Source organism: Malaclemys terrapin, chromosome 8, assembly GCF_027887155.1.
Source record: "Malaclemys terrapin pileata isolate rMalTer1 chromosome 8, rMalTer1.hap1, whole genome shotgun sequence".
NCBI lineage: Eukaryota > Metazoa > Chordata > Testudines > Emydidae > Malaclemys > Malaclemys terrapin.
The window spans coordinates 75,912,267-75,925,383 of record NC_071512.1 but is presented as its reverse complement, the minus strand read 5'-3'; the positions used below and the strand labels follow the sequence as shown (position 1 = coordinate 75,925,383).

General features: G+C 38.2%; 1 protein-coding gene across 1 annotated transcript in view; it reads left to right on the top strand.

Annotated features, from left to right (window-relative positions):
- The window catches only part of ABCD3 (ATP binding cassette subfamily D member 3), a 65,837-nt gene that overhangs the window by 34,994 nt on the left and 17,726 nt on the right, over positions 1-13,117 (top strand). The window contains exons 5-8 of the mRNA XM_054036626.1: positions 6,012-6,081; positions 7,132-7,229; positions 7,456-7,579; positions 10,898-10,954. Coding sequence (XP_053892601.1) covers positions 6,012-6,081; positions 7,132-7,229; positions 7,456-7,579; positions 10,898-10,954 — 349 coding nt within the window. The remainder of the gene's footprint in view (positions 1-6,011; positions 6,082-7,131; positions 7,230-7,455; positions 7,580-10,897; positions 10,955-13,117) is intronic.

Sequence of the window (13,117 nt, the reverse complement as noted above, 5' to 3'; positions counted from 1 at the left end):
ACAGACCCCCACTGTATACGTCCCCCCAGTTTAACTTGTGGGGTGGAAAGAAGATTTAATTTTTTTTTTTTTTTTTTTAATCTGAGTTACATGATTCTAAAGCGGGATCCATTTTTTAAAATTGAAGTTAGCTCTTTCATACTGCAGATATTATCAAATCACTCTTGTTTTGTGAATAGTGGGGTCTTTGAGGGCACTATTGGCTCATGACATAGAAATCAACTGTTCCTGCAGAGAGCAATCCATAATATAATACTGCTGTAGTGTTCCCTATAGTAGATGGAAAAAGTCAATTTTCCTGTTGCACTTCTGCAGTATTGTATTTTACAGTGCTTTTGAGCTGTGTAGTTATGCCGTCATTAAAGCAACATTATTTTCTATGTTATCTACATCCACTGAAGGCAAGACAAGAAGTAATGGGCTTAACATGCAGCAAGGGAGATTTAGGTTAGGTATTAGGAAAAATTGTCTAACTAATAAGGGTAGTTAAGCTCTGAAATAGGCTTCCAAGGGAGGTGTGGAATCCCCATCATTGGAGGTTCTTAAGAAAAGGTTAGACAAACACCTATCAGAGATGGTCTAGGTCTACTTGGTCCTGCCTCAGCGCAGGAGGATGAACCAGATGACTTCTTGAGGTCCCTTCCAGCCTTACATTTCTATGGTTCTATAATCAGAAATGTATATAGTTGTTGAATTATGTACAAGTTTATTTTTCTTGCAGTGCAATCGTAAGCAAGAAATTCTTTTTTACATTAATAGCTTCAATCCCCCTTGGTAAACAGTTGTTGAAAATAGTAGCATGCACATGTTCTACTTCTACTGATTCTAAATGTTTCATAACTGATGCAGTTCTGAAGCAATTTGCTTTTCATCTCAAAGAAAGTTTTTGCCATAATAGATTTATTTTGAACAATTTCAGCTAATTTAAAAAAAAAATTCCATTGCTCCTATGTTTTCCTATTTGTTTTTGCTTCAGAATCTGTGTTTACTCTGGTATTTAAATTAAATGGTGTTGATTCTTCCTTCTTGCCTGCCATCTCTCTGAAAATAAAAATCTATACTTAATCTTTCTCAACAAACAGATAAAGAAAAAAAATCTTGATTCTAAATGTAGTTTAAATCCTTGCCTAAAAATAAATTTGCAATTCTCAAATGGTTTAATACAACATGTATTCTTTTTGATGAATTAAATAGATTCCCACATCATTTAATTTCATCCTCTTGTCACCTGTCATATCCATTTTCCTTTCTAAGGCAACAGTGATATTTTTTTATTAAAAGTAAAGATATGAAGGATCCAAATGGGTACTTCATTGTTCTGCCCAATGGTGTACACTAACTCAAAGCCTCCAATCCCAATGTTATAGTATCAGGGAAACTATTATAAAGAATAGCTTTCCCTGCAACAGTTATCTCAACATAAAGAATGGGATAGGTTCTAGTACAATGTAATCATAAAGGTGAATCTTTTATTTCTTATATATTTTTGTTAGAGACCATTTTTATACCTTAATTTTTAACTGCTTGTTGAGTGGAGGTTATTTTGTTTTGTTTTTATTTTTTAACATTAGAAATAGTCGGTGGTTGCTTCCTCTCTATGGGGATGATTGTTAAAGATTTGTTTTATAGTCCTCAGGAGTGCTATAAATGCCTTACAAACATAGATGAGATTCCTGCTCTGGAGTTTGCAATCTAATGTTACACCCTGAATGAGGGTAAGAACATGGACACTTTTAAAAGACACCATAGTAGAGGCCCAACTTAAATGTATATCCCAAATTAAAAAACACAATAAAAGAACTAAAAAAGAGCCACCATGGCTTAACAACCATGTAAAAGAAGCAGTGAGAGATAAAAAGGCATCTTTTAAAAAGTGGAAGTCAAATCCTAGAGAGGTAAATAGAAAGGAGCATAAACACTGCCAATTAAGTGTAAAAATGTAATAAGAAAAGCCAAAAAGGAGTTTGAAGAACAGCTAGCCAAAAACTCAAAAGGTAATAACAAAATGTTTAAGTATATCAGAAACAGGAAGCCTGCTAAACAACAAGTGGGGCCCCTGGACAATCGAGATACAAAAGGAGCACTTAGAGACGATAGTCATTGCGGAGAAACTAAATGAATTCTTTGCTTCAGTCTTCATGGCTGAGGATGTGAAGGAGATTCCCAAACCTGAGCCATCCTTTGTAGGTGACAAATATGAGGAATTGTCACAGATTGAAGTGTCACTAGAGGAGGTTTTGGAATTAATTGATAAACTTAACAGTAACAAGTCACTGGGACCAGATGGCATATACCCAAGAGTTCTGAAAGAACTCAAATGTGAAATTGCGGAACTATTAACTATGGTTTGTAACCTGTCCTTTAAATCAGCTTCTGTACCCAATGACTGGAAAATAGCCCTTTTTAAATATTGGCGTTACATTGGCTCTAGAGGTGATCCCGGCAATTACAGACCAGTAAGTCTAACTTCAGTACTGGGCAAATTAGTTGAAACCATAGTAAAGAATAAAATTGTCAGACACGTAGAAGAACATAAATTGTTGGGCAAAAGTCAATATGGTTTCTGTAAAGGAAATCTAATAGAGTTCTTTGAAGGGGTCAATGAACATGTGGACAAGGGGGATCCAGTGGACATAGTGTACTTAGATTTCCAGAAAGCCTTTGACAAGGTCCCTCACCAAAGGTTCTTATGTAAATTAAGTTATCGTGGGATAAGAGGGAAGATACTTTCATGGATTGAGAACTGATTAAAAGGGAACAAAGGGTAGGAAGAAATGGTAAATTTTCAGAATGGACAGGGTAACTAGTGGTGTTCCCCAAGGGTCAGTCCTAGGACCAACATATTCAACTTATTCATAAATGATCTGGAGAAAGGGGTAAACAGTGAGATGGCAAAGTTTGCAGATGATACTAAACTGCTCAAGATAGTTGAGACCAAAGCAGACTGTGAAGAACTTCAAAAAGATCTCACAAAACTAAGTGATTGGGCAACAAAATGGCAAATGAAATTTAATGTGGATAAATGTAAAGTAATGCACATTGGAAAAAATAACCCCAACTATACATACAATATGTTGGGGGGCTAATTTAGCTACAACTAATCAGGAAAGAGACCTTGGAGTCATCGTGGATAGTTCTCTGAAGACGTCCACGCAGTGTGCAGCAGCAGTCAAAAAAGCAAACAGGATGTTAGGAATCATGAAAAAAGGGATAGAGAATAAGATGGCGAATATCTTGTTGCCCTTATATAAATCCATGGTATGCCCATATCTTGAATACTGCGTACAGATGTGGTCTCCTCATCTCAAAAAAGCTATACTGGCATTAGACAAGGTTCAGAGAAGGGCAACTAAAATGATGAAGGGTTTGGAACAGGTCCCATATGAGGAGAGATTAAAGAGGCTAGGACTTTTCAGCTTGGAAAAGAGGAAACTAAGGGGGGATATGATAGAGGTATATAAAATCATGAGTGGTGGGGAGAAAGTGAATAAGGAAAAGTTATTTACTTGTTCCCATAATATAAGAACTAGGGGCCACCTAGTGAAATGAATGGGCAGCAGGTTTAAAACAAAGGAAGTTCTTCTTCACACAGCGCACAGTCAACCTGTGGAACTCCTTGCCTGAGGAGGTTGTGAAGGCTAGGACTATAACAGGGTTTAAAAGAGAACTAGATAAATTCATGGAGGTTAAGTCCATTAATGGCTATTAGCCAAGATAGGTAAGGAATGGTGTCCCTAGCCTCTGTTTGTAAGAGGGTGAAGATGGATGGCAGGAGAGAGATCACTTGATCATTGCCTGTTAGGTTCACTCCCTCTGGGGCACCTGGCATTGGCCACTGTCGGCAGACAGGATGCTGGGCTGGATGGATGATTGGTCTGACCCAGTATGGCCATTCTTATGTTCTTAAGAAACGGTAGGGTGAGGAAGGACATGGATATATGACATGTTTGCAGTGTTGTAGCCATGTTTCTCCCAAGGAGAGAGAGAATGTGGGTGAGTTGGTACAATAAAACAGTGGTTCCTAAACTTGGGACGCCGCTCGTGTAGGAAAAGCCCCTGGCGGGCCGGGCCGGTTTGTTTATCTGCCCCGTCCGCAGGTCCGGCCGATCGCGGCTCCCACTGGTTGCGGTTTGCTGCTCCAGGCCAATGGGATCTGCTGGAAGTGGCGCGGGAACTTGCGCCGCTTCCAGGAGCTCCCATTGGCCTGGAGCTGCAAGCCCTGCTTCCAGCAGCTCCCATTGGCCTGGAGCAGCGAACCGCAGCCAGTGGGAGCCGCGATCGACCGGACCTGTGAACGGGGCAGGTAAACAAACCGTCCCGGCTCGCCAGGGTCTGTCCCTACACAAGCGGCATCCCAAGTTTGGGAAACACTGCAATAAAAGATACTACCTCACCCACATTGCCTCTCTCAGTACAGTAACTTCCGTTTCATTTAAGGATGTACACATCTTGTTGGTATTAAGGATTTTTTTATAGTTCTTATTATTACCTGGTGTGCTTTATGGATCAGCTGAATCTTAAGGAGAGATTTAAATGAAGTGGGTTGCATCTTGAAGAATAGGAGGCAGCATGGAAAAAGTGGACCTTAATGTTGATCCCACATGAAGCTGTAAGCTGAGCTACAGCTCTCCTTCCACTGATCACCTTATATTGATCATATTAAACTGATAGTTATACCAGTATAACTCCATGTGTGGATGCTCTTAGTCTTGAATAAGAGTGGCTTTATTTTGCCTTAGCTTAAACCCCTTGCAAAGCGACCTAAGCTAAAAGAAAAAAACAACAAAAAAGGCACTCATACTGGAATAAGTGCATCCATGCTGACAGTTATACCAGTATAACTATAGTGGTTTATAGTCACAAATTAATTTATACCACTAAAACATTTCTGTGTAGAAAAGCCTTCAGTATTCCCTTTGCATTTATGTGAAGGAGAGCTACAGCTCAGGTTGTAGCATTGTAAACTATCAGTATATTGAGGTTTTCCTAAGGTTTTGCCAAGGACCCCCAGCAAACCAAGATAAGTGAGGACCTAGTATTCTTGATATTTCAAGTGTTTTGAAGAGGAACATTTTAAAAAAAAAAAAAAAGGCTTGAAGCTGATAACACCTTATAAGCAAATATTAAAGGGGGAAAAGTAGTCCTCTTGTATTTTTGTTTTTTGCTTCACAGTTATCTTTTATGTATAAGAGACTTTATACACTGAGTAATTTCTAGCTGAGACATCATACAGATTTTTTAGGTGGTAAATATAGTTCTAAAATGCCATTAAATTTTTTTATGAAATCTGGAACACTTTGTTACTTTGGTTTGTATATAAGCTTAAAGAATTATTTTTGTCTTGGGTAATTTCTACTCCAGGCCATAAACAACTTGGAGCCGTGGTTCCAATCCCTTCTCCTTCTTCCCCTCCCCCACATTGCAGTGGATTGGCAGATGGCCCTACTCAGTCTCCTTACACCATATTCTGATATGGTTGCAAGTACTCATTCTCTTTTCCTGTCCATTTGTTTTCTCACTTCTCATCTTCTGTTGTTTTTTCTTTGTTTCTCTTCTGTGTATTCCCCCCCACCTTGTTCCTCTTTTTCTTCTACATACTTTTTGCTAACTTAACTTTTCCACCTTGCACCTTCCCTTCTCCCTCCCCCCCACTAGGCTGTATGCTGCTGGGGTGAGTAGTGTCCATTTGTTACCCAAGGTTACTAAGTGCCATGGGAGCAGAGAAGAGTATATGTGAGCTCCTCCTGTAGCCTCTTATGTTAGGGGCCACAACAAGAACAAGCAGAGAGAAGGCAGGTGGCTTTCAGTGAGCCACCTTCCACTTTACCTGAAGATGAAGTTGACACAACAGTTGGTACTGCAGTTTTCCACGGTGATCCTTTCTTATACCCTGTTACCCCTGCCCTCCTGAACTAGTCAGGCCATCCACCTGCCCTCCCCTTGGGGAAACACTGGTGTGTGTAGTAATTGCTTTCTCTCAAAACTAACACATAGCATGTGGTGGTTTGCAGTGCTATCATTGGTCGCAGCAGAAAAGATTTCAAGAAGTACTTATTCAACTTCATCGCTGCCATGCCTGCTGTAAGTGTTTTTTTTTTTTTCTTTCCATCTTTGTTAAAAGCGATTTAAAATATACATTCAGAAATCATGAAGAGATTCCAAATGAATTTCTCAGAACTTTTAGAAGTCAACTGTTTTTAAAATGGGTGGTTTGATTTCACTTTTGGCCATAAGAAGTAGGGAAATATTTGAGTGCAGGTTTCAGTATTGGCTGCCTATTGATTCAGGAGAATTGACTTACTCTTTTAGACTGCTAGGTTTGTCTGTTAGCACTGATGAGTAATTTAAAATCCCTGTTGCCAATTGACTACAGTAAGCTGTCAAGGCTTGCAATGAGGTAACTACTTAGTTAGTTTTGTTTTTCAAGCAGATTCTAAATAAAGGTAAGATTTTTCACATTAACCATCTTTCAAAACACATACAGTGTTTTTAACATTCAGGTTTTTTTCTAAAGTGACTTACACCCTGTTCATATAGGAATGCTAAAACAAAGTGTTCTAGAAATAAACCCAGCACATTAAGGGGAATGATTCTCACCAATTAAAGAAAAATGCAACCAAATTTTAAAATAGGCCATAAATATATAATAGGCCAGAAATGATATCATTTTAATGGTGGGGTGTTGGGCTGAGATGATAAATACATTCTAAAACTGATTATGAGAGTTAAATGTTTGGTTGTAACAGAGTTCTGAGCTAAATCTATTGACACAGTAAGACCAGTTTTAACTTTTATCAGTACTATAGTATGTACTGTTAGTACTCATTTGATGGTCCAAAGGTTTTTAAAATAGAAATAGAAATATTAGGCCATGATACCTGTAAATAATTATGCACTTGCTTGACTTTAAGTATGTGAATAGTGTCATTGACTTAAATGAGACTATTATGATGTTTTAGACATTTGCAAGATCTGGGTCTTAGTTAATTTAAATCAATTTATGTACAAAGTCTGACTAGGTAAAATTGTATTTTGTACTTTCACCAATTTAAGCAAGCAATTTGCATGATATATTTAATCCAGCTGTTTTGTGTTTGTGTTTGTTTGTATTATTGTATTATTTATTCCTAGATCTCCCTGGTAAATAACTTTTTGAAGTATGGGCTAAATGAACTTAAACTTTGTTTCCGAGTAAGACTCACCAAATACCTCTATGAGGAATATCTACAGTAAGTCATAACTTTTTTAATGCTTAAAATGTTAAAAGTGCAGTGTAATGTATCAATTGTAAAATAAATCTAAGTAAATATCAAATAAGAGATGGGATTGTTTGTGGATTTTATAAATGTTCTGAAGTGGCTTTCAGCAACTCATTTAATACTACTTGAATCATTGATTCATTTTAGGTAAAACGTAACAAGTTTTTCAATCATTGTTTTGTTGTTCATGTTTTAGGGCTTATACGTATTACAAAATGGGAAATCTGGACAACAGAATAGCTAATCCAGATCAACTGCTCACACAGGATGTGGAAAAATTCTGTAACAGTGTAGTGGACCTCTACTCAAACCTTAGTAAGGTGAGTTCCTTTAATAAAACTTTAATCTTTTATTAATAGTGGTCATTCGGAATCATTAAACACTGTGCAAACATTTACAAGAGTCAAGAAATACAAATAGCATTGTATGGGTGATAAATCTTGTCAGAGTTTAGGAAGATCATTTCATTTATTAATTATTGTATAGTATTGAGTCCACTTTATATTTAGTGAGTTCATTTCAGTCAGAGTTATGTGAGGGGAAAGTTTTTCCTTACACACTTGTCTTTTTCTTTATTTGTGATTTCTCCCTCCCACCCCATGCTCCTTCTACAAACATAATTTTTCCTTTGGTTTTCTTTTAATATTCACCATTTGAGAAGGTTGCAAGAGCAGTCTTTTGTCAATTATTTAGTTTTCAAGGGAAAGAAAATTCTCATTCTTATTTGTCTTTTCTCTTTGATTTTAATATGTGAGTGGTTTGTGTTTCAGGGGCGGGGAAGGGTGGGATGAATAAGGAAATACCCTCTTTACTTAATGGTTTCAAGTGTGTTTCCTAACTTTGGAGCAGGGAAGCAAAAGTGCCTATCCTGAAGGCAGTTTTGTAATTTAGTGGAGGAGTTTCTGTTGTCGTGGCTAGAAGTTGGCTCTATGTGCAGAAGTAATTGGGTGGGTAAGTGAGCAGAGCTAGCAGGTTTAAAAATACTTATTAGGATGACTTTCTGTCCTTGAAATTACTCCTGCATGGAAGTTTGGTCAGACAATGCTAGATTTGTTGTGAATATAAATCTAATGCTTCGCAATTTTATAAGAGTGGTATCTAGTCTGCCATGTTTCATTAGGACCTGGATGGATGAAGCAAAAGACTTTCACAAAATCGAACATCAACAGAAAAATGTCTATGAAACGGATATTTTTCTTTAAAGGAACCAGTTTAGTTTTATAGAAGAATATTCCCTTGCAGTATTTCAGTCCAAATATTAGAAACTGACTATAGATTAAAATGAAATATTCATGTATCTGGAGTCATACAATAGTCAGTGGTCTCCAATCTTTTTACACCCAAGATCACTTTTTGAATTTAAGGGTAACCCAGGATCTGTCACGCTCACTCCATCCCCCCTCTCTCTGTCACTTGCTCTTCCCTACCCTCATTCACTTTCTCTGGGCTGGGACCAAGGGGTTTGCAGTGAGGGAGGGTGCTCTGGGCTGAGCCTGGGGCAGGGGGTTGGGGTGCAAGCTCTGGGAGCGAGTTTGGGTGCAGGAGGCAGCTGTGGGCTTTGGCAGAGGGTTGGGGTGCAGGAGAGAGTTTGGGGTGCTGGCTCCGGGAGGGAGCTCAGGGCTGGGGATTGGGGTGCAGCCTCCCGCCGGGCGGCACTTACCATGGGGAGCTCCCAGTTGGTGGTGCAGTGAGCCTAAGGCAGACTTCCTGCCTGCCTTGGCCCCACATCGCTCCCGGAAGTGGCCAGCACGCCCCTGCGCCCCCTGTGGGGGGAGTAGGGGGAGGTGCACGTGGGGGCTCCGTGCACTGCCCCTCTCTGCCGGTACCACTCCTGCAGCTCCTGTTGGCCACAGTTCCCCATTCCTGGACAATGGGAGCTGTGGGAACAGTGCTCGCAGGCAGGAGCAGCTTGCCGAGATCCCCCTGTCTCCCAATGAGGCTGCAGAGCCACGCTGGCCGCTTCCGGGAGCGGCATGGGGCTGGGGAAGGCAGGCCCTGCCATAGCGGCAGCCCCACTGCACCACAGGAGATTGCGGTCAACTGGGAGAGTCTCTAGGATCGATGGGTTGGTGACCACTGCAGTAAGTGTTCATTGCACTCTACTTTTTTATAGGCAAATACAAACACAGCCTTTGTCCAATGATATTTACTTGCTTGACCAAACTGAGTGAGATATACAAAGTAAACAAATGATGTTGAAAACATTTTGAAAATTGTTTCATGACTGGTATTGGTAACAAAACTAAAAAACTATTAGATATGTTTTCTTCTGTAAGAAAGAAGGAGAGTCACACAATTGATACATCTCTTCTTAAAATGTAGTTATCATGAAGTATGTTTCTATGGTTCCTGCTTTTAAGATATTGGTGTACTCCTCTATTTCTTTAAGTAGATACAGGTGGATAAGAGCATTCTGAGGGATACACAAATTACTGTAACCCTGTATGAGCAATTTTACATTGTATACATATTCAATCTCTGATGCAATATACAGCACTTTGAAAACAACATGAATTGGAATAAGAAATGCTTTTACTGGTATGATCCTTCAAACTTCTGAGATTAGAAAAACTACATAGCTTTCATTTAAGTGTTAAAGATGAATATTGATAAAATAAATTAGAACATTATTATGAGAAAACAGTGACTTTTTTCCAGTAGTGTTCTAATGTACATTGGAAACCTGTTGGAAGTTAAATTTTTTAAGGTCTTGTTTTCACAACTCAGACACTTGTGGTTCATTTAAAAAAAGCTACCCATATCAGTTATATCAACTTATAATATTTGTAATGTTTTAAATTGCCATAAGTTAGTATTATTATTTTTTTTTACATATTTTGATCAACAAATAGCCCCTTTCAGTTTCGCTTCTATCTCCCATAACAGTTGTCTGACCACCATTAGGACATAACTCACAAGGGTGAAATCCTTCCATCTGGTATATTATTGTGCCAGGGAGACCATTTTATGCTTGTTCAAGCAGTCAGCCAGGATTACTTCAGAGAGCACAAATGTGTTAGGAGATATACACCTAGCTAGTATGCTGGTGATGTGAACTGCATCTCTAAAAGGGAGGGTTTTCAGGTTAAGGGCCAGTCTAGTATGTAGTAACTAGCATCCAAAGTTGTAGTTGAGTTGCTGCAGCTCAGAGAAGTGATAAACTGTATCAGACAGTGTCATGACAATCTGGTGTCATCCTGCCCTTCAGAGTTGAATGTCCCTTGTGCCATAAGCATGGCCAGCTGTATGTTGTCACTCTTCCTTCCAGTCCATCCCCACTGTGCATGATTGTTTTTAGAAAGGGTAGGATTTAGCCCTGTGTTGTTCAGTTTAACAAGCTAAAAAAATTATACTTCCCAATTTTGTTTAAATGTACTCTGCAGACTATTTGAAAATTAGTATTAAGCACATGTAATGCCATTTTCAATTGCTGAGCAAAATATATAGCCTAAATTATCAGGCTCTCTAGAATGTTGCTTTTTGTTCCAGCATTTTGTTTAATTATGGAATGTATATTTTTATAAATTTGTGTTAACTGTAGTATGTAACGGATTAATACGCTACAAAATCTGATTATTTGACTGTTTATATCCATGTTTTCTTCTGTGTCTTCTAATACTAACTTTTTTCTGTTGCAGCCATTTTTGGATATAGTTTTGTATATCTTCAAGCTGACAAATGCAATAGGAGCTCAGGTAAAAAATCTGTTTTTAAAAAAAAGTTTACTATGCTTGAAATAAATAAATAAACCCTTCAATGTCTTGGTTATTTTATCCATTTGGAGATTGATGAAAATCATAGACTCAGTTACTTTTAAATATACTGTATTCTTTCAAAAAATGGGCATCTGTTTTCATACTAGTTATGAAGTGCTGTAAAAGCTCACTATTTTGAAGCAAACAAAATAAAAAAAATGATATGTGAGAATTTGGAGACTTTCAGGCGAACAGATGACTTCTAGAAAGACCTGCAGGTTCTTAGTTTCCTTTCATCAGATGCACAAAAAGCTCATTTTGTGCAGTACCTTTTCTAGCTGGATTATGCTTTGTACCATGGTTGTTTACACTCTGCCAAAACATATTTCCTATCTCTAGAAAACCTACTACACCAAAGGGGAGCTGTTTGTTGCACTGATTTGGGACAGAAGACAGAAATGTGTGAAGCAACATCTTAGACTTAATATAAAATTTAAAAGAATCAGTACAAGCTCTTTTTAAATTATTTGCTTTATCTTCTCAGGGGAAAGAAGTCCTCATACAGACCAGTTGTTTTCTGTCTAATTCTCGCTTCATTACTATTTGCTAATATTACTTCTGTTCATGAGTTGTAGAAAGATAAAAGAAGTTATAGTTTACAGTGGGAGACTAATTTTCTTTCAAGGAGTACTCCTTCAGCACATATCACATTTTCTTTTCCCCTGGATAAATGTTGCTTACTGATTTCCCATAATTTCACATTGAAGACTGCACCAGAGAATTCATAGTAGGGTCTCTGTCTATGTGCCTCAAGAGGGAGGAATGTATAGGGATATCTTAAAAACTACAGTTGACCTGCATAATTATTAAACTTCAGAATTGTAGAACATGTGATAGTCTCAAGTTTCTAGTAAGAGAGTTTCTTCTCAGTTACATCTGAGATAGCACATTTATTTCTCTGTATTTGGAATAGCAAATGATATCATCTTGGATTCCACTATGCAACTGTTTTCAATGTTGCCTTGTTAACAGGGAATGCTGTGTACTTTTGCTATAGGAAGGAAATGAAAGTTTTTTCTTTGCTTAGAGTAACTGTTTTAGTGGTGCTAAAGTTGTAGTAAACCTAAAAATAAAAATCTGTCAAAATAGTAAAATTAGTAAGTATTTTCCAATCCTGTTACTGGTCTAAAAGCCAAATCTTACAAACTTTATACATTAACAAAAATGTTCAGTTTCCAGCAGCAAGTAACCAGTGTGTACATTGTCAGGTTTGGAGTAAGGGTAAGCAAGCTAGTTAAGTGGCAAATCTTTTGACTAATCGTGGCAAAACTGTAGCCAGTGTTAACATAAAATTTATTTTCAAATAAACCAAATTAATTCTTGCTGTTTTCAGATGATTACATAATTTAGTAAGTCTGTGTTAATGCAGCATTAACTATAAAGCAACTACAAGAAAAGAAATTTGATTTTAAAATAAAAAAACCTAAAACTTCCGTGTATGTGGTATGGCACTCTGAAAGTTTAACATGTTACATAAGCACCTATTAAAATGTCTGGGTTCTAGCTTTGAATTGAAATCAGATTTTAATCCTTCATCACGGTGATGGCATGAGTTATACTATTTTTTCAAAGATTTTGAAGTTGTAAAATTATTGCTAAAAGAAATGCTTATCCTTTTTGGCTGAGTGAAGCAAGGTCCAACACTTGATGGCATTTATTTGCAATGCCATAACTTTGGAATGCTGTGTCGATCAATTATAAAATTCCAGGGAATGTTCTAGAAATCTATGGCACAAATTGGAATAGGTGCAAATTGGAATATTATTCCTTGATATTCAGGAATATTAGACTCCCAGACTAATCTCTCTGCCACCTGTGGCTGCTGCCTACATACATCAGAGCAGCAGCAGCTTAACTTGCTGTGTGGGAACAGTGTGTGAAGTCTGGATTGCACCAGAAATAAGAGACCTTTACAGGGAAGGATTATAGGGTGGGAATCAGAGACCTGAGGATGGGTGGGGGAATAACTGGGGGAGGGGAAGGGTGTGCGAGCAGGGAGATGGAATGGGGATCCAGTGTGGACAGGGACAAAAATGTGAGGGTAGGGGGGAAGCAGCAGGGACTGGAGGGATAGAGCAGTGGTGGTGGAGGGGGAGGAAGCAG